This window comes from Equus caballus, chromosome 25, assembly GCF_041296265.1.
Source record: "Equus caballus isolate H_3958 breed thoroughbred chromosome 25, TB-T2T, whole genome shotgun sequence".
Taxonomy (NCBI): domain Eukaryota; kingdom Metazoa; phylum Chordata; class Mammalia; order Perissodactyla; family Equidae; genus Equus; species Equus caballus.
Window position 1 is genome coordinate 22,955,324 of NC_091708.1, and position 21,823 is coordinate 22,977,146.

Sequence of the window (21,823 nt, forward strand, 5' to 3'; positions counted from 1 at the left end):
GCTGTGTGACATTATGCAAGCCACATCACCTCTCTGGGCCTCAGCTGGACCTTCCTGCTCCTGAGAATGAATCAGATGAGACAATGTTCTCGGGATGCAGGTGCAGCCCCTGGGCACTGGCTCCTGCAGCAGGTGATCCCAGGCTGCTGAACCTTCGAGGTTCTATTTTCCCTCAGTTTCTCCACCTTCCCCTTCGTTAGCCATCTCTCCTTGAGAAAGTCAGAGCCTCCACTCTTTGCAATCCCCCTGGGCCTAGATAATCGATAACGCTGTGTTCAAAGTGGAGGAGAAAGCCTTGTGACTCCTCAGGAGAGGACTTATAAATAGCAGGAAGAGCTCCAGGCCCCGGGTGTGGCAACATCCCCCCTGCTGTTCTCCTGGATGCTGTCCTGGGCCTCTGCTCTGGGGCCCTGGCCTCGCTGCCGAAGATTTTCAGATAAACTAAGCTGCTACTTTGTAGCACAAATTGACTGCTTTAGGATGAGGTGCTTAAATCTTGGAAACCAAGAAACAGATCTACTCAGTCGTGTTATGATTTGTAACACTGAATACCATCATCCCTGCCCAGAGCACTGCGCCCCATGGAGGGTCCTTACCCAGCTGCCCTGCACAACACCTCCTTCTTGTTGCCCGTCACACTGTCCCTTCGTCCCCAGTAGATCCGTCCTCGGAATTTACAGACCTACCCCATCTTTCATGAAATAAACAGAAAGTCCTAGTCTTTCCCTAGCGTGGAGCTGGGGCAATGTTTCCAGCTCGGTTTTCCCTTCTGCTGATGACGCCTGGCTGTTTTGGAGATGTTCACAAAAATTGCCTGATGTCTTTGGGGAACATTCTAATAAAATAGTATGATAATTCCACCTGACTTTTTCTTTTTATAGCTTACACTGGTACATTATTTCATTTGTGGCAATTTTTATAACCCTTTTTACGGATGGGGAGACTGAGACCAGAGAGGTAAAGAAATTGATTAACAGAAGAGCCAAAACCTGAGTCTGGGTCTTCCAGCTACAAACCCAGGGCTCTTCCCACCCTGCCAAACAGCCACCTCCTTCCCTTTTAGCCGAGTCCTTCATCTCAAAAGGCGGCAGGCTGTTTCCTGATGTGCACTTGCTGCTGTGGCTAAGGGTCACACGTCTTACAGCGGTTCTGTCACATACCTTCATTAGGTTTTCCCAAAGTTTATTTTGTGTGATGTTAATGGGAAACAGTTCAATAAAATTACATGTGCTTCTTTACCGCAGGACTTCTCAGAACGTTAATATGTTAACGCGTACTGGAATTCCAAGAGGAGCATTTCACCAGTCTGCTGTTCGCAAACTTATTTAGACCAAATAACTCAGAAAAAAAAGACCATCAAAGCATTATACACAAAGGACCAATGTTTAGCTCGACTTGTACATTTCATGAGAACTGTTACTTGTGCAATAGGCTAACCTGCAAATGTAAACTCTGATTGCAGGCCATCTGTATGTATTTAGGAATTTATGAAGCTTTTTATTTTTTGAAAGAGAAAAGTGTTTACTGGTGGGTAGTGCAAAAAAAGGAGGACGTACCAGTTGGGAGTAATGGGAGGGGACCGAGAAGGTAGACTCTTGGTTTCTAAATGCTCCACCGATAAAGATCTCCGCATGGCTGGGTTCCAGACCATCCCTCCAATCACTTTTTTGCAACACTGGTTATTTACAGACCTGAAAAACCAGACGCAGGTTCATTTTCTACACGGACGTGTTCAACAAGAAAGAAATTACAGCGTAAGTGAAACAGTCTACACACGCTCCCACCCTGATGGGTGATTGGTTGACACCTTGATGACACCAGCCAAGGTTACGAGGAATAGGCGGACATGGTCAAAAGCAACTCCTTTCTGTCCTGGCTTTTTCTTATGTTATTTCTTCTCTTCGGGTGAAAATATTTTCTTGTCCTTACTTCTACAAGCAATCAATATAAGAATATGACCAAACCTGGCCAGATGAGAAGGAATTTCAGGATAACATAGAAATACAGTTCAAGTCACTTCAAGGAATTCTCACTTTGCTCACATGGCATGAGTACGAACATTACCCATCCTTCCAGGTGCTCGTTATCCTACCAGCAGAAGCCATCGCTGCAAATCTCTGATAACTCTTTGAGAGAAGGCTGGAGAATATGCTTAGTGTTCCAGGCCATATTCTTTGAATTTGCCACCCTGAAAGGTTACTTTTGAATTTTATTTATACCTAGAGAATTTAAATCTTAGCTATCTAGAGAATGAATTATTTAAGAGAATGGAGTTTGAAGCTGGTTTAAGGGACAGTCACTTGTGGCATTTCTAACTTGTAAACAGTGTTTTAAGGTCTTATTAAAACATTCGACACATTTCCTTGCAGCCTAAAACCAACAAAAACACAACAGAACAAAAAACAAAAGAACATAAACAGCATGAAACACCCGCTAGAATGCCAACGTACTAATTTACAGTAATGCTGTTGTCCCCCTGATCAAAACGCTCATGGCAGCATTGCTAGGAGAATCTACATCAGAAACCAAGCTACCATTGATGGAGAGCACAGAGTCAGAACGAGGGCAGCAAGCCAGGTGATTCAAAGGTTTAATGTAGCAGCTCCCCAAAGTATGTGTCACAGGTTATTAATAGGTACTCTTGGAAAAAAGTGTTCCATTGTCCCATAGTCTTGGAAAATACTGAACAAGTTTCTTTTACGTGGAACTTCTCAGGGGGCCCAACACACAAATACGTAGATGTATCTCTAGGGGGTCTGGCAGGTCACATACCCCTCAAAGCCTCAGGTTTCTCACCTATAAAATGGAGATAATGAGGGCGGAAATTTGCCAGTACGCTGAAGCTGGTATGGGTAGTCAAGAGCCGCTGACCTGTGCCACTGAAACCCCTCCAACATCCCAAGTGACCTCCAGTGGTGAATTAAAGATGGCTACAAGGTTCTTTGACTCTTGAATCCAGCCCAGCCTGTGACTGTTTTGACCAAGGACAGCTGTGCCGGTTCTGGACCTAGTTTTTAGGATGAGCGGCCACTTCTGCCCTAGGCCCTCAGAGTCCTGAGCCTCTCTGTAAGAAACCTGACTACCCTATTGGAGAGGCCACATGAAGAGGCCCTGGGAACACACAGCGAGGGGGAGGGGTCCAGGTGAATCTAGCCCTCTGATCATTCCAACAAGGCATCAGGTATGTGAGAAGTCGTCTTGGACCCTCAGACCAGCCCAGGCGCGTATCACTTAGAAACCCCAGAGTCTACGCCACAGGGAGCAGAGGCAGCAGCTGGCTGAGCCCTCCCAAATTCCTGAGCCACAAAAATCTCGAGATATAACAGAATGGCGGTTGCTTTAAGCCACCAAAATAGAGGTAGTTTTTTATGCTACAATGGATAACCAAATCCCCCTCCCCACAAATGCCTCTGTGTTGGCTGCATTTTACACATGAAGAAATAAAAAACTAAACTAAAACTAAAGCAACACAGGTAGAATCTGAACCTGGGCTCCTCAGCAACAGAGTCCACGCTTTCAACTGCTCACTGTGCCACTTCTCAGCCGGCCTGAAGGATTAGGTCCAACGGAAGTCAATACGATATTCCAACCAGTTATGCTCGTGACTTGTTCAGTAATAGAGCTACTGACTGTATAAAAATACTAGGCAGCATTCTAAGCTAAAAACTCTGAAATACATTTGCTCTTGGCTCTTCAGAAGCTGAGAAAACATTCGGCACCATAAATACTATCGTTGATACTAACAGAAATTCACATTTATTCGCTCTATATAGTTACCTAGTGATTATCAACATAATAAGAAAGTCAATGGAATAGTCTGATACAGTCCCACACACCGGATAATGGCTCAGCCAGGACAGCATTTAGTTGGTAACAGCCATATCGACAATGCAAAATCACCAAAACAATTTCTCAAACAAATGATTTAGAAATTATAAGAATGATCTGATAAACAATGTTACAGCTTGTATTTAGAAGGCAATCTTAGAACAAATAAATGCACAAAAATATAAACTGCATGATTAGTTTGTTCATAGAATAAACTTTAAATTAAAAGTTAAAAATTGATAGATTTCTTTTATTACACTAGTCATTAAGTATGCTGAAAGGCATCCCTGTGAATAATAGTACACATGGGATTGTTGTAAGAATTACACATAATTCAGTATGTGCACGGTACAAAGTAAGACCCAATCACTGCCAGCTATATTATTACTGTTATTTCAGGTTTGTTGTGTGTATGTATCTCAAAGTCACCTGACTCTGGAGATCTTTACTTCTGTTCATTCACTCAGTATTACAGAGCATCTGAAGGAAGGAGAGGCTGTCTTCACGGCAACAAACCAGGAGGACCCCTATGCAGGGCACCACGATGGCCCTCAGAGTCACTGCCATCTGCTTCCCTTATTGACATGGTGTGAGCAGTGGCAACTCTGGCTGCTTGGGAGCTCTGAGGACAAGGATTTGAGGAGGTAGAAACGAATGATGGGAATATGAGAAGTACCTGAGTGTGTGGAAGGAGACACTGCCGCCCGTGGAAAGACTCTCAACCACGGTTCTGAGACCCACAAGCAGCCCCAGCCCCATCGCCTGGGGCCCCTGGGTGACGGCATCCCCCCACCTCCCTTGACTGAGGGTGTCCACTACCCAGTGGGGATCAGGACACGCTTGCATCTCAGTCTAGTGTGGATACTGTCCCTAAAGCATACTCACTTTTTCGAGTTCCTAGAGCCCAGAGTCCAGTACTGAGACAGAACATTCTTTTCCTGAGGTAGTAGCTTCTTTGCCTGAAAGAACGAATGGTGCTCGACACACGATTTCCACAAGTTTTTGCAAGATCGGTAATTTAACATGTTGAAGGCCACAATATGTTCCCTGGATTCTGTCTGGGAGAAAAAATACAGTAGAGATGTCATCTGCATGGACAGAGGAGCGAGGTCTCACTGCATTCTACGCAGTGGTCATCAGGTAAGATGTGACAGACAGAAAACGGGCTTCCAAGTGCCTCAGGCCACAGACCAGTGTTAAATGCATATTCGAGAGGCATATTCGAGAGGCGGATGTGTTAACCATCTTTCTGAACATGGTGATACAGATGACCAGAGTCTACTCTCTATCATCATCCGTGGGCCTTCGTGAATACTTTCGCTTCAAATTTTCTCACTTTTCTAGGTTGGATATATTTGGAACCACCAGGTAAGGGCTGTCTGATACATTCCTTTGAAAACTTAGCTCTGGGAAAATCTCCTGAAGAGATAATCTTCCACCTATCTGACGAGAGGCATTTATAACACTTTGGATTTCTCTACTTGCTTCCCACAAAGCAGAGAGTTAAATCAAGTGCTCATATCTCATTATTTCTTTTCCCTTCATCCTACTCTATTTTCAGGTTAAATTACCATCTTGTGTATTTTGTACCACCTTCAGTCTTGCACTGTGGGGGTGGGGGGGTGAGGTTCAGGAGATCCAGATTCTGGTCCTAGTTTGCTCCGAGCTTTAGTGCTCTCATTTCTAAGAGCTCACTGCGATGTGGAGCCATTTTGAGTACATACTATCTTTGGAAAATTGGGAAACGGACACAAGACAGTAAGTGAAAAATATGCAGCATAACGAGACAGGGCATAGCGTCATGGAACGAGCTGGCATCTCGGATTCATGATGACCAGGTCAAGTTCCAGCTCCTCCACTTAACAGCTGCGGGAGCCTCAGTGCTAAGTCGTTCTTCTCCATGTGGAAAACCACAATGAGTTATCTAGAGAGCTGTGGACTCCTCCTACGAGATACACACAAAGCCATCATACATTTTAAACACCAAGGGAAGGAACTGAACTCGTTGACGTTTATCGCTACACTGTGGTGGGCTCTGCCAGGTGCTATGACCAGTGCGCTTTCCTTTAATCCTCATTATTCCCTAAGAAGTGGGCACTTCTGTATGCAAGGTAACTTGGGCTAGTGGAGGTTCATTAACCTGCCCAGCTGGTAAGTGGAAGACCTAGGACCCGAACCCATTGTCTCCACCTCCAAAGCAAGTTACTTCCCCAACCAGAGAGGCAGAGTGAATTATACAGAGAACTGCTGGATCCTCTGACATCCATTTCCTTTCCACCATAGGCCGTGCTCTTTCTTCCCCGGTATACATATGGCACATCGCCTTTCCCCGCGGGGGAACTAAGAGCTGAAGTGGCTAAAAACACAAGAAACAAAGCAAGCGTAGATATAACTCACCTGCTTTTGTCGCTGATGTATAAAGAACTTTTTCCTTTTGAAAGAAATTTTTAGTATGTTCACCCTGCAAAAAATAAAATACAAAAAAAGCACATCGGGGATCAGCCGGGTTGTAGCTGACACCTCTTGATGTGTGTCCTCTACTCCGTGATCGTGACTGTGATCCTGGGGGCTCCCGGCTTCCCAGAGTTTCCTTCAGCAGAGAAATGATGGCGGCCCCATTGCCTCAGCCACACACCAAGGAGGTGACTGACGCTGAGGATCACATAAGGACCACTGGATTATGACGTAGGTTTTAAATAGCAAGAACTATGGGCAACGTGCTCTCTTCGCGGTCAGCTGCTTTTGTGACACTGCAGCTCTGCGTGAGATGGTGTGTACCTGGGGAAAGACAGCTGAGGGCAGTGTGGAGCAGCAGAAAGAGGACAGAGCAGCCAGACCTGGGTCGCATCCCAGCTCCGTTACTTAATAGCCGTGTGTCAAGTAGCCTCTCTCGGATTTGCATAATAACACAATGATAGCCATCACCAACAGAGTATTTCTTATATACCAGGTCCCCTACTAAAAGCTTAACAAGCAGCCTCTCAACTAAGCCTGGCAGACAGTCCTGAAAAGTATGTATTATTAGACCCAGTTTTCAGATGAGGGAACTGAGGCTCAGAGACATCACCGACGTGCTTGAGACCATTCAACCAGGAATGCTCGGGGCCAGGAGCTGAGCCTGAGCTCTGAGGCCCTCCACCATGAAATCTCCTCGGCAGTGGGGACAGCACTGCCTTTCTCAGAGTTGCGAGGATTCAAGTCTGTTGGATGCCCTGAGTTTTTAGACCAGAACTGAGCATTTTGTAAAAGTTCAATTAATAACTAAGGAACTGCACTGAAAATTCAGCTCATGCCCAGAGGAACCTCTCTGAATTCCGGTCAATGCACTACCCAGGAGGGATCCTTAACTCCAAGGCCTGCCTTGTGCCACCTGAGCCACGTTTCCATACACTATCCCCAACCGCAGGGTGACAGGAAGGTCGGGCAGGAGCGGGGATGCTGACGAGGACCAAAAGCGTTTTCACAAGTACTGAATCGGGATCAAATTCAGAGGTCAGAGGTTAAAAGCTCGGGGAACGTCTCCATCCCCTCTTTGGAAACAAAAGTTAAAAATTAGACGTAACATTACTTTGCTCAGCGTATTTTTAAAGCATGACTCAGAAAATAATTAGAACCGGTTTGCACTTACCAAGGATAGAAACTCGTGCAAATATATTTTCGGTACACGGCGATGCCCGAGGAAGCAATTCCAATCATTAGATCTAAACTGTGCAGGTCCTGTAGGAAGTAAGATCTCAGCTTCACAGTGTGTTACTGTGCCCTCCACTGACTCAAGAACCCACGCTTTTATAAATAGCAACATGTACGAGCTCTAAAGAGAAAATATTACTGGAAACAGGCAAAAACCCCTGCTTGACAGACACTTAAGATCTTAGTACTAAGCACCAAATTCTCCTAAAGTGCATGCAAACTGCCTGACAGCAACACCTGGCATCCATCGGTTTAGAAGTTATCAGGCAAGTCCACTCTTTCCACAGAACCACTGAACATTCTAATTTCACATTTTCAACACTTAGTATTAGATATCATATTAAAATCAGAAAGGCCTCGCCTCCTGCACAGCTTTATACAGATCTCCTATCACTGAAAAGCTTTAGCTCTTATAATTAAGTACAGAACTGCTGACTCTAAGTCCAATTAAGAAACAGATATTGCTTATAAATCCAACACATTCAACGTCTATTAAGAGCCTATGTGCTAGGCATTGCCACAGACAGTGAAGACACAGAAGGAAGATACAAGCCGTTTTAAATCCTTTTGGGAACTACGTGAATATAAGTAAATAAAATTTTAAAATAAAACAGTGCCTTCCCCTGAGTCATCTATTATCCCTATTTACCCAACTGGATACTCAGAATTATAAAGAAGGGGCAGGGTTTGACTCAGAGACCACTGAGCGGGAACCTCAGTTTCCCACTTCCTAGCTGTGTTATTTTGGGCTCTTGAGCCGCAGTTTTTCCTTGGGAACAATAAGGATTCTCGAACCCACCTCCAAGGGTTTTCATCAGGCTGAAATCAGAGAATACAAGCAAAGGATACAGAACAGGACTTGGCATGTGCTCGGTCTAATAAACATTCGTTCCCTTTTGCCTCTCAAGAGACAGTGAGCCAAATCACTTATGAACACTGTGAATGCGGGAAATCAGAGAAACTGGCCAAAGAAAACAGTGCTGACACTGTGGAAAGTCCAGAGAATATTTACTATTGGGCACCCAACTGAAATCACAGGCTTAAGTAAGCAAAACTAAATCTGCACGGTGAAGACCATAGGTGCATTTAAACATGATACCTGTGATCAAAATATAAGGAAATAGTAAGCCCGTTGGACAGAAGGACGAATTAGCAAATGAAATCAAAATCGAGTGCAGAATAAGGAAATAAGTGAATGGTTTGGGTGGCCAGTGACCAAGGTCTCAAGTCCCCTGGTTCTGTGGTCTTTCAGTTTGTACCCCAACCCCAGGCGCCCGGACAGCTACCGTTCACTGAAGTCCCATCCCCATCCCCACACTTTCCAGCTCCCCTTGTAGAAGGCAGGGCCATGTGACTCGGCATGGTCAATGTGTTATGAGCAGAAGTGATGTCTCTCTTCTAGGCCGAATCATTTAAGAGCTGGTGGGCAACCCTCCGGCTTCCTCTGCCCTTGTGACAAGCATCAGGCCAGGTGAAGATGGTGAAGCCACAAGACTGAAGCGGCCTAGACTGCCAAGTCACCGCATGGAGAAGGGCCGCCCTAGAGACTCCCTGGGACCCGTCGCAGATTCTATACTGCCGAGGCATAAGCTTTGTGGTACCAAGTTACTGAGATTTAGGGGGTTTTGGTTGATGCAGCATACCCAGGGGTAACCCAACGCTCTGATATCTCAGGGAGCATCAGCCAGGCGGGTAATCATCTGGCCTCAGGACCCTCACAGGGCATGAGGGCTGTTTCACTGACGGCACTGGGGGCGGGGAGAGCACAGATCAACTCCGGTGGACATAAAGTCCACATCATCACGGAAGAAAGTTCTCTACAACATTCCACTACAGACCAAACATTTGCAAGTGGAATAAAAATTAACGGGCAAGTCTCAAAGTTGATATTTTGTAAGACCTGATATCTTTTTTCCTGCTTTATTACTTACGTCATAACTCGCTCGCGTCACAGTTATGGGACTGATGTGAGACAAAAGTAAATGAGTTTTTGTATGAATGCCAAAAATATTACATAGATGTAAAATTTGGTCGTTTACTCAACTTCCCTGAGCCTCAGTTTTCTCACCTGAAAAATGGGATGATTAGATAACTGATTTCACAAGGCCACAATCTTTAAATGGAACAATGGCTAGTCTGTAGTAGGTGTTCAACCAGTATTTCCTTCCTTTTGGATAGGATGCGAGTCAGTTACATTAGTGTGTCACTGCTCAAAGATCAGATACCAATTAGACAGCACTGGGGTCATGTACTGAAGCCACTACATCTGTGCTGTCTGATCTTTGAAAAGTTCCTGAGTATCGGTTTCTCCAACTGTAAAATGGGATAATGCTATACTTACCTCATGGTATTACTACGGGAATAAATAAGCTCCTGTGCCCAGCACAGAGAAATTGCTCGATATTCAGTAGATAATAGATACTAGCCAACTTTATTTAAAAAGTTACAAGCAATTTAAAATATTTGACTTTGACAATCATGCCATAATCTAAAAGACCTGCGTAACCAGCTCTAATTGGAGCAGCATTGTGATTAAGTGGCAGAAACTTTGGCTCATTGAAGTATCACTCAGAAAACAGACTTAAATGCTTTTTTTTTTGCCTCTTTAACCATAATATGAAATGGTCTTACAAACATTACTTGTTTCTAACCTCCTGACTCCCTAAAAGGAAAACGTTTTCAAGTACAAAAGTGAACCAGAAAAAAGCAATGAGATAACCCACAAAATTCAACGTAACTTTATAAACCTTCCAAATATCTAAAAAAAAAAAAAAAAAAGGCATGTTTATTATACTGGAAAAGAAATCGTTTCATCAAGAAGCTTCCAACTTTCAGAAGTTAAAATCAAAACAATCTTTCCATCAACACGTGCCCAGGACACATACCCTGTCACCGTGCAGCTCCACTCCGTAGAAGTCGAGGGTCCGTGCAATGTTGATGTAGCAAGATTCAGCTTCCGACTGTTTCAGCCCACTACAGAAGGGACAAGGTACAGAGTTCACCCGATAGGTGGAGGATATCAACTCCAATTCGTAAAATTAATAAAAATCTAAGACATTGGGTAACATTTCTGTAAGGTTCTTAAACGCCTTATGTTACTAACTTTCAACAATCTAACCCAAATTCTCCTAAACCAGGTTTTTCTTCTTGTCCACTGACTATGACCTCATCTAGCCTGTTCGTCTGTTAAATAGTACTTCTCCCTTCGTGGGCTCTCAATATCCAGACACAGAGGACTGTCACCTTCTGGAATTCCTGTTCTGCTTATTCCAGGGTGCTTAATTAACAGGTACTCTCCAGGTCCTTCTGCCTTCATCTAGCCTTTTAGCAGCTGCCTCAAACTTCCAAACGTCACTGTACTATTTTAGGAGCTGGCCTCTGCTGGGGGAGCAATTCTGGGATACAGGCTTGGCAGAAGGGACGCTGGCTGCCGGGCCTTTGTTTTTACCGCCTTCCCAGGAATGTGAGGTCCCTTGAGAACTGGCCTTCTCAGTTGGGGTGGCCCTTATTTGACCGGAACTGAGCAGCTGCCACCGCAGCTTTGAGCAAAAGGAGGCAAGAAAAGAGGAGGGCAGAACCGAGCATACGGGTTGAAGTTGGGTCTTGCCCATAGGCAGCTGTGCTCCCTTCTCGAAGTACCCCCACAGAGAACTTGGGATCCACCCAGCCTGCCAGCACTCACGTCCGTACGCCTGTCTGTTCAACGGGACCTCAACGAATGGCCCATTTTATTAAATGTGGCAAACTGCTCAAAGGTTTATCTGGGAGAGTTAACTTGTGGGGCAATCCGATTTCAAAATGGGCCATTTCCTCCGGGAATTAACTGATTTCAATGACATCCTGAAATGGGATGCAGCAAGTCAGCCTGAACTCTTACTGGTTTTTTACACTCCACAGAAAGGCTAGTTATGCCAAATATATCTGCCACCATAATAGCTCAAAGGGTCACAAACCCCCAACGTCTTGAAAAAAAGATTCCTGACCAAAAGCAAGAGACCGCTTCAGAGGCGACCCGAGGTCGGACAGTCCCTGCCCTGAGTTCCCAGGTAGACCTCCCCCGCCCCCTCCCCCCACCTCACCTGTGCTGCTTGTGGAGAGATTCCACCTTCGTCACAAAGTCATCGCTCTGATCGGGTATAAACTGACTGTCAGAGAGATAGCCCGGATGATGAATGGAAGAATTATAGTCCCCAAAGTGAGCTATCAAGACAGAAGGAGGCAAAAATCGCCATTTCAGTATGGTCTGTATGTACAAGCATCTACAGCATCACAATGAAAACATTAATTGGAAACATTTTCTGAGAAGCTCTGCCACCACATGAACTTGAGTTTCTGGATTCAACATTATCTGAACCCTCATTCCAGCTAAGTGCTGCCACACACGCACCAACTGATTCACTGTCCCCGGGGACGCATGAGGAGACGACTGTTGGAATCTAGGTCCTGTCGCAATGCCATGCCTGTTTCATACTCCATGGGCAGCATGGCAGTTTGCACTCACACCCCCGGATAAAGGGAAACAAGAGCACCCACCCAGAAAATGCTCCGCTCTGTGTGCCAGGTCCTGGGCAGGCCCTCTGCAGTACCCCAAGGCTGTTACGTCACACTGGACCAACCTGCTCTGAAAAGTGGGTGTGGGCAGAAGAGGTCATGCTGACCTGACCACTCCCTGGGATTTGGGGAAGTACGGAAGAAAGGGAAGCAGGATGTGCTCAGAGGCCACGGGGTGGGGAGAGGGAGGATCTGGCCCTGGCAAGGCTGGTGGCTGAGTCCTGGGGAAAAAAGCAGCACTCTTAGAGAAATCAGAAGACAGCTGCTAGGCTGCCAGGCAAATCACTTTGGGGATCTGCTCTAAGAGGAAGGGGGACCTTACAGAGGTACTCCCAGATGATCCCCAGTCCAAATGGCACCTCTCCCTCAAGACCCTTGACTGCCATCTGCAGACGTGATTCATTGATGTCTATGATGTCAGTATTCCTGAGTTTTGCAGTGCCCAACCTGTACAAGTGTATATGGCTGCCCTGAGGACTCAAACCATTGGGTGTCTGGACTGTTGGGGAGACTGGGAAAAAGGACCCTGGTTGAGGAGCCGAGGATCTGGCTTGTGGTACCCAAGGACACCTGCTTCCTATCTCCAAGATTTAGTTTTTCCATCTGTTTAAAAACAGGAGTGAGGAAGACAACTTCTAGCTCTGATGAGCAATTAATTTAGTATTCTACTTTCTTAACAAAAAAAGACTATTTCATCTTCTTAAAAATATTAACCTTGATGTTGCCAAAGGCCTTAAATTCTTCCTGCAACTGCTTCAATACTAGGAGGCTTCCAAGGACTCTCGAGTGTTTCAGAGTACCCATTCGACACAGGAGATTTCTAAGTCAGCTCCTCCTCTGTTAGAAGGACAGGGGTTGGGGAAAGCTACGGTGATGCCCCACGGCCAACCTCAGAAGGAAAGGAAATGAGCCAGGTGGGGCGTAGGTGAATTTCATCACAAAGTTGAAAGGTCAGTTGCAGGGGTATCTTCCTTTATATTCACCGAGCCTTGCTCAACTTCGACTGCCATCACACAAGGGCTGCTCTTTGAGAGCACTGTAATAAGAGATGGGTTTCCTCCTTACACTGTCCCTTGAGGGCTGGGAGTGGGTCAGACTCACCGTTAGGGTTTAGCACCAAGGCAAGGCACACAGTAGGTGTGCAGGGATGTGGGTGCTTGGAATTGACATGTACAGAGACAACTGCCAAGTTCGACTTTGGAAGGGGAAAAGGGCAGAAAGCCAAGTGACTCACACACGCAGACCTGGTCACGGGTAGACCACAGGCTGTCAAGGCCAGCTAATGGGACTAAGCTGTGGATGGAAATGTCAAGGCTATGCGATGTAAGCACAAGTGTCATCTAAGGTGAGTTTGTGCATGGTGAAATATTACAATAGTGCATCTACAGGAAACAATTTGAATGGCCTGACACAGGGTCCCCAACAAGGAAAGCTCGAGAAAGCCTTAGAATCACCTTGTCCCAACTCCTTATGTGACAGGGGAAGGAAGTAAGGTCCAGAGAAGGGACTTACCCCTATCACAGAGCATTTTTCAGCAGAGTCAAGATCAGAACCCAGATGACCTGTGCCCCAGCTACTGCTCCCGCCATTCCACCAGCCCACCAGGCCTGAGCTGCCACTGGCCATTTGCTGATAATAGTGGTCACGTCCCCAGAGGGCAACCAAATGCTGCAAATGACTTTGAGCCTCAAGGCAGAGCCCTATTCGATTTTACTCTCTTGGTTTCATTAGCTCATGGAGATTCTCCTGGATCTTGATTTGGTCATCCATCACATGAGCTAACAGTCCCAACTCCTGTGCCTTTCTGCCAACACGAACAGCAGGGTTCTCTCTTAAGTCACTAACAAACACCTGAATTTAACATGTGACCAATGAACCTCCCTGTAGGCTGGGTTTCCCTTGAAATCTTAGTTGGCTAGTCTGTGCAAAGTCCTGTGCTAACCACTAGGGGGAAACAAAGTTAAACAGTCACAGCCAACACCTGCAAAGCACAGGGCAGTTTCCACGTTGATTTCAATGACATCATCCCACTAGATGCTCTTGACAACCCAGTGACAGGCAGTGCTTTCATCACCACTAAATGGAAAAGGGAACTGAGACCCAAGGAAGGGATCTGCCCACTGCTGCTCAGCTGGTAACTTGGAGCCAGACTCTGACCACAGTCTATACTCTTATCTACTTGCTATATACCACATGCCCTGAACTCTAGAGTAACACTCTTTTCTGTTTGTGCGGAGGCAATACATGCAAACGCTAATTATACAGAAAGAAAAGGAAATACGTGCTTATGTGGGAAATACCTTGTCTTTTAAGTTCCATGCCTTCTTCTGGCTGATACTACTTTATATTTTGCAGGAAGGAGTACGTCCCAGGTACTCAAATGGATGGTATTTCAACCTGTCTAGCTGTTGTGCTGGGAAAACCCTTTACACGCTATTCCTCCAACTTCCACTTGATCTTAGAGCTTTTTCTCAGGGGTCATTGCTAGGAAGCTTTTCCAGCTCTCCTCCCCTCTCCACCAAGCAGGATGGAGTGCGTCCTCTGCTCATCCTCACTGCCAGCATCACCTGGTCCACCTCTCCTCCCTACCAGGCCGTGGACCCCTTGCTTTGTCCGTGCACCCTGAGGCTGGTGCAGAACCCATACATGGCAGAGGCTCAGAGGATGTTATGGAGTAAATACTTATTTCCGAAAATTTCATTCTTTGAGCCTCACAAACCCTTGACAGGCCACTGGTATCTTCCACCATCAAGTCTTTTCAGGTACTTCACCCACAGATCACTTTACTTTTCATCGAGTAAGAAAATGTGCTTTTGGTTTGCAGATTCGCTGACCACTGGTAGGGATTATCTGCATATGAGACACCCCTCTTGGGACACTGTGGCAAAACGTATCAGATAAAACTGAGGCATACCCTTTGATCCAGCAATTTCATATCCAAGAATTAATCTTATAGGAATGTATGCACAGAAATATGGAAAAAATACATTGACCGAGGGTGGAGGAATAAAGAACTTGCACTTAAAGTGGCTTGCCTGACAAGTCGTGGTATTACTAGCATGATAGTCGCGCTGATCGTTCTACTGAAGCAAGTCTGCACTTTTTAGGTGCTAATAACTTTCCTTAGCTCCCATTCTTTCAGTCCTCTGCAGAGGGGAACCCGAGTACTGAAGCTTAGGATTTTTTTATTCGCTTCTTCAATTTTACTCTAAATAGTTTACAATAGGCAGTTCTTCGGACAGTTTTCTTCCCGGCTGACATGAAAATACAGTAAGAGTTAACACGAGCCAGGCACTGTTCTAAGAGCTTTACAAACAGTAACTCATTTCATCTTCCCTAGGCCCCTAAGAAGTAGATACTGTTAGCATCTCCACTTGACAGATGAAGCTGAGCCCTGGAGAGGCTTAAGGTCACGCAGGTGTAAGTGGAAGAGCCAAGACCCAGGTAATACGGCTTCAGTGTGTGCACTCACTGACTCAGTTAACAGCGATGGTACAACTATAAAGGCTTCTTAGTTACACATCACCTTTGTGCGTGTTACTTGAACCAAATCCCATATTGTGAGTTGTCATAATCATCGTCACTTCCACTTTACAGGTGAGATAACCAAGATTCACATAACTGGCAAATGGAGAACCCAGGATTTAAATTGGGTCTGACCACGTCCCAAAGCTACGTCTTTCCCAGTGTTGCTGCCCCGCGAACCTGGAGCTCTAGTTACGAACACCAAACTCGCTCTGACCTCAGCTGATCAGCCTGGCAGGGATGGAGTCCACGAGGTCTAGAGATGAGTAGGAATACAGGCTGACTGGTGACTGTGCCATTTCCCACATGGATGCATCATGGCCAGGTCTGTTCTAGACGTATCACAGAGAGAGGGGAACCTTCTGATCCACCCAGGCCCCCCACCGTACAACCCCTTCCGGGTTTCCCACTGGAGAGGAGATGCAGGCTACAGGGGGAGACTAACGCTGGGCCTTGTCTTACTAGTGAGGAGGGTCATGTAGAAGTCTCTCCTCCACTTCCTGGTCTGTTATCACGCAGGTGGGCAGGTAAGCCACAGGCCCAGCCACCTTACTCTTCATTGCTCTCACTTCTGTTCTCTGCTGCTAGGGGAGCAGGCAGACTCAAGGCCACCCTCAGGAGTCCCTGTGGTGAGTAGTTCAGCGAGCACCTGCTCTGAGACCTGACCATCCTGCTCTCTTAACCCTGTACCACACAGTCAGCTATGAGGATAACAGGCCAGGATGATGTGACACTTATGAGAAGGGAGAGGGGCCTTCTGAAGTCTTGAGCTACCCCGCAGCTCCATGCGAGTTCTGTGCCGATGTACTGTACTGGCACCACCCAGCTAAGGAACTACAAAGTGGTTCTTCCCCTTCCGCCCAGCTATGCACCTATTCATTGCGCACACCCAGCTTCTCCCAAAGGGCCTCATGTGGGACATATGCTCAATAAAGTTTGCTGACTGAATGAGCGGACTCTTACTCCAGCTTAAACAGGCCTCGATGGAAAATTCTACCTGGACTTTCTAACCAACATGGCAGCCACTAGTCACATGCGGCTACTGAGCACCTGAAATGTGGCTAGTCCAAATTGAGATGTGCTGTAAGTGTAAATCTGGACTGGTTTTCAAAAACTTAGTATGAAAAAAAGACCAAGCTATGTCATTAATTTTTTACAATGATTACATATTAAAATATTATTTTGGCTATACTGGGTTAAATAAAATATATTAAAACTAATCTCAACTATTTCATTTAAATTTTTCAATATGGCTACTAGGAAATTTAAAATTACATCTGTGGTTCATATTTCTACTGGATAGTGCTGCTATACACCAACATATAACCCATTCGCTCTATGGAAACTCTAAAAATAAATTCCTAAGGTCCCAGCAGTGTTTCAGAGTAGTGGAGGTGACCTCCAGTCAATTCCTTAGACTAGCTGGGTCTTGGTTTCCATATCTGTAACAGGTGACTGGTAGAAATGTTTGCTCCACTGGGCTTTGTTACGGAGACCACATTCAACACGTGTGCGATGCTTCTGGAAGATGTAGTGTGCAATGGGTGTCTTCTGTTTTATGGGCTCCCCATGGAGAAAACCCCACACCACCACTCATCCACTCTTTTCCCCTTCACCACCTTCCTTAATCTAACATGCCTGAGCTGAAGGAGGATGTCTATCAGGGTGAAGCTGGGACTATCCAAACAACCAGAGATGATGCTTGCCCAACAGGATTCCGGGGGGAGGGAAAGGGACTCAGTCAAACAGGAGAGGCCAGTGACTTTCTCAATCTGCCAGTCAGAACAATCCGCCCATCCATGAAACGCTCCCTTTGTGACTTACATTGTACTGCGTAGGAGGCTAGGACCACTGCTGAGTTAAGAGGGCAGGTTAACCTGTCAGGAGAAACACATATTAGGAAAGGCACAAGAACCAACAGCAGCCTGAAACACTCATCAATCAGGGAAACAGCTGTCTTTTCTTTCTTAGATTAACCATTCAACATCATCAATCATAAAGACTATTTTATGACCCAACTCAATCTCGAATAGTAAAGGCAAGTGTAACACTAAAGATTTTTAAAAATTGAAAGAAAACCTTTTCATGTTTAAAATAATATACATTAATACAAATACCATGACTGTCTAATGTTGGCCAGGGTTTTGGCTGGCCAAGAAAAGTCAGGCTCATATCACTAAGAGGAAAAGCGAGAAATCTGTGCTCTTAGATCCATGGGCAGCCTTCGTATCTTTCTAATAAAGACCTGAGACTTTTCATAGGGCTTGCTAAATGCCTGAGTTCTACTGAGTCCAAGGCTCTTGATTACCACTTACTAGAAGGGTGACATCCTCAGAGAAGGGGAAAATGGACAAGGGTTTTGAATTTTAAAACTCCTGTGAGCTTACAACTATGATATACAACTATATACTGTGGCTTTGGAGAGTAAAAAAAAAAAAAAGAAACCTCCCATGAGTTTTAAGTTACTTAGTTAAAATTACTTTAGATTCTTAAATCTATCTATCCTCCTGAAGCTTCTGATCTATGGGAATGGCCTGTCCACCTCTCAGTTTTCCTGCCATCCACTAGAAATCCACCGACTTGAGAGGTTAGACTTGCTCTTCTTTCTTCTCAAGCTCACTGCCCTTCCCAACACCCTACTTCTGCCCGTGACTCCATCTCTGTCTTAGTCCTATTTCATATTCTCTGCTTGCTCCCTTTTCTCCGTGCCACTTGGGATTCCATGGTCTGCCCAGGAGCTCGGCCAGCAGACCTGGAGCAGGGATCACTGGTGCGGTGTGGGGATGCACTGGGAGAGGGCTGAAGAGCAGCGGCAGGAGTGAGGGCTTGCAGGGCGGGGAGACATCGATTTTAAAAGCATTCTTCCCAGCAGCCCCGTGGGAAGTGGAGAAGACATGCAGTTTCCATGGCAGCCCACGAAGTTCCCAAGATGTGAGTCACCCCCATCTCTCTGACTAATTTGGTTGGCCCACTAGGGGTTCCCCTTCCTGTTCGCTGTGCTGTGTGCTGTCCCTGCAGCTGCGTATGAAGGCAGCCTATCTGAGGGGCCCCAACTCGCCTCAAATAGCTATGTATTCCTGCTAGGACTATCTGAGTCCTGAGACCCCTCAGTTCTCTCCAAGTCTGGAGACACGTCCAGGGGTATTCACCATCTATGCATTCATCTGGAGACCCAGAGAGTCCATGGTGAGAGCAGACATCAGCCATTCACTCTCCAAGACAAGCTTCAGTGAAATCTAAGCCAGTGCCCTTGCGACAGAAAGAGCAGATGAATGGGAGCTGGGCAACAAGTTAGGAGAGGGGCTAAGGGGGTTGTCTAGATGGAAGAAACAGACCTATGAATAAGTCAGAAAGAAAAGTATTTCCAAAGACTAGTATAAATACAAACTAAGGAAGGCTGAAAGTCTGCATTCCACTCTCAACTTGGCCACTAATGGGCTATGTGCTCTTAGACAGACCCCTTTCTTGGTGTCCAGGTGTTAGGGTCTCCCTCTGCTGGCTAGGATCACCTGTCTCAGCAGGAAGGAGATAATGCCTTGGGCACTGCCTCCCACGGACAGTTCAGACGAGTCAGGGCATGCTTCAACGCCCAGGAGAAATGCTCACTGGATCCACCGAGTCCATCAAGAGACCCACAGCTACGATGGGTCAAAGTCACCCCGACAGCCATCCGAGGAGCATTTGGAGGGGTGGCCCTCTCCTCAGAGGGGTGGTGAGATCCGCCTGCAGGCCTGACAAGGATGCCAGGGATCCAAGCCGGGAAATTTGTGGCCCTCAATAGATGTCTACTGATTCACACAAAACCAACAAGGAGTACTCTGCCTGGAGAAGAAAAAAGGAAGACGACCAATCTCCAATCCTTAGAGAGCTAGGCTGGAAGCTCCTGAGGAGCAGGGCCTCACCTTATTTGACCCGCACAGTACAGCCTGTCTCATAACAGGTGCTCGCAAAATATTTGTGGGAAAAACAAGCCGGTGTGTAGAAGAGAGAAACAAGTTTCTATGCTGCAGAGGGCAGCCTGGACCCCAGGGGGGGAGGGGTCATTTCACCCCAGAGTCGCCCTGAGATGTAAGAAGGCTGCCCCACGGAAGAGTGAGCTCCCCATCACTGGGTATGCTCCAGCGGAGGCCCAAGGCCTGTCCAGCTGTGCAAGAGAAAGGATTCCTTCCTCCCTTGAGTAGGAAGATGAGCTCAACGGCAAACACTCTCTAATTCTATGACCAGTCAACAGTCAACAGGTTCTGGTCATCCTTTCCTCATTGCGTCTCTTATTTCTAACTGCTTCTCCTCCCTCTCCCCGCCATCTTCACTGCCTTGCCCCTAAATCTCCGGCCTGGACGTCAGCAACAGCTTCCCCAAGGGTTGCGCCTTCCCTTCCATCCGGACTGGAGCCCCTCAGCCTCCGCCAGCCTGCCTTCCATCCACCGACACTATCTTTGTAGACGCTGCTCTCGCCAAATCCCTCCTGCTTAGAACCTCCAACAGCTCTCCTCTGCCTGCTGGATATGAGACGCACGTCTAGGCTTGACGTGAAGAGCCCCCTCTCTATTCTCCTCTAAGTTGCCAAAGTGTGGCTTCTCACTGGGACTGGGGGGGTGGGGTGCCTTCTCACTGCCCAGGGAGATGCAACGCCTCACTTCTCTACCAACCCCAATGCTGGCTCATTACAGCAGTCCACACAGACTGTTCTAGCCCACAACGGTGTCTCCTTTTCTTAAAACCTTAGGACACCTGTCGTCTCCCCTGCCCAGATTGGTCCCAATTGCTTCATGGGCTCCTGTCTCATCGCCCCCACAAGCCTGTAAGCCCCCTCCTGGAAACTCAGCGGAGGCTCCTGAAGACCCTTCTCAGGGGAACTAACCTGACAGGAGGAAAGACGGGCTGAGGAGAATGGGAGTAAGATGTGGCTGTTCCCACCATTTCTGCTGCCGTTTCTCCGGTGAGTCAAGAAAAACTCAGGATTTGGAGGAAGTAGTTCAGGCACCCCTGGCTTGGAATGTCTTCTCCCTTCCAGGGCTCTTCTCAGATACCCTCCAGCTCCTGAGATGGTCCTGACACACAAGAAGTGCTGCATCGTGGGCAGATGCTCAAGTCTGAACAAAAAAGTTCCCCAGGGAGACAATGAATCATCTATAGGTCCTGAGGGGCTCGGAAGGGGACCTAAATTAGGCCTGACCTGCCTTTCTGAATGAAGCCTCTTTTACATTCTTGGTCTCTCCTTCCCTTTAAAATTTCTCAGGTCTTTACCGGAAAGATAGCTGTACCTTTTATAATAAAATTGAAACAACATGAAATGAAGTTTATCAATCTTTCGCTTCTCTAAATCAAGACCAAGCTAAAAACAGATGTCCAGAGCACAGTGTCACAGAGGATGCCGCTTTCAACATCCATTCTTTGTTTACATTTCATATTGTTACCAGAAATGCACGTTCATTAGATTAAAACAAGGAATTTTAGTAGTCTGGCAACTGACAGGAAAAGAAGAACGCAAAATTCTCATTACCTTCCTTCACAAATATCCATCTTCAGTTGTAAGAAATACAAATGCCTATGAAACAATTGTTTTCATTAATTTATAATACTCAAATTGGAATAAACAAAAATAAATTTGATGAGTCAAGGACAAGACCTGTACATTTGAAAAACAAAATACATAAAAACATATTTTCGTCTAAAGTATCAGGTGCTATTTTGCACACTGCCCCTTCAGTAACAATGGCTTATGTGGCTGCGAAAGTCTGGAATGGCGGGGGCAATTTCCAGCCAGCCTCGGGCCAGCACATGCTGTCCTAGGGACTGTGCAGGGATGGACGGGGCGGAAGAGCCTGCCAACAATGCTGGTACCGCTGCCAGTGAGCACCCTGCCCTCAGCCTGGACCTTCCCAGTCAAACCAGGGACTTCTGAGAGCACCAGGACCCACGGGCGTTCCGCCGAGGCAGCCCCCGCACAGAGGGGCCACTGTTCTGAACACAGCATTTGCACACCCACGTTCCCTCTGCACGAAGTTGCTGAGAGGAGGGTCTGTGAAGACACTGCCTTGGCTGGGGCGCAAAGACCCAGCTGGGTTTTTTCCTGTGTCCCAGGAACTGTGGGTGCTCAAGCAGAGTTAGCATAAATGTCAGTCAATCACAGGCTGCCAGAACCTCCAAGCTGAATCCTGCACTTGTCTGTGAGCTACCAGCAACGTCCCTTCAAAACCTGGGACCTGGCTCATAGGCGGAGCTCGGT

The 21,823-nt window shown here is 46.5% G+C and overlaps 1 protein-coding gene across 14 annotated transcripts in view; it reads right to left on the minus strand.

Annotated features, from left to right (window-relative positions):
• Positions 1–21,823, minus strand: part of PTPN3 (protein tyrosine phosphatase non-receptor type 3) — a 141,496-nt gene that overhangs the window by 39,805 nt on the left and 79,868 nt on the right. For 5 of the 14 annotated variants that reach the window (XR_002804127.2, XM_014735953.3, XM_023629859.2 and 2 more), the window contains 8 exons: positions 21,098–21,142; positions 17,419–17,471; positions 11,598–11,718; positions 10,404–10,491; positions 7,457–7,545; positions 6,226–6,289; positions 4,714–4,886; positions 1,557–1,691 (listed from right to left, as the gene is read on the minus strand). Coding sequence is in view for 11 of the 14 variants with exons in the window: in XM_014735953.3 (XP_014591439.3) it covers positions 1,557–1,691; positions 4,714–4,886; positions 6,226–6,289; positions 7,457–7,545; positions 10,404–10,491; positions 11,598–11,718; positions 17,419–17,471; positions 21,098–21,142 (768 nt within the window). In the remaining 3 variants the exon portion in view is untranslated. Of the gene's footprint in view, positions 1–1,556; positions 1,692–4,713; positions 4,887–6,225; positions 6,290–7,456; positions 7,546–10,403; positions 10,492–10,761; positions 10,867–11,597; positions 11,719–17,418; positions 17,472–20,455; positions 20,894–21,097; positions 21,143–21,823 lie in introns of those variants that run through there. The other 9 variants (XM_070251281.1, XM_070251280.1, XM_070251282.1 and 6 more) reach the window with 5 other exon arrangements.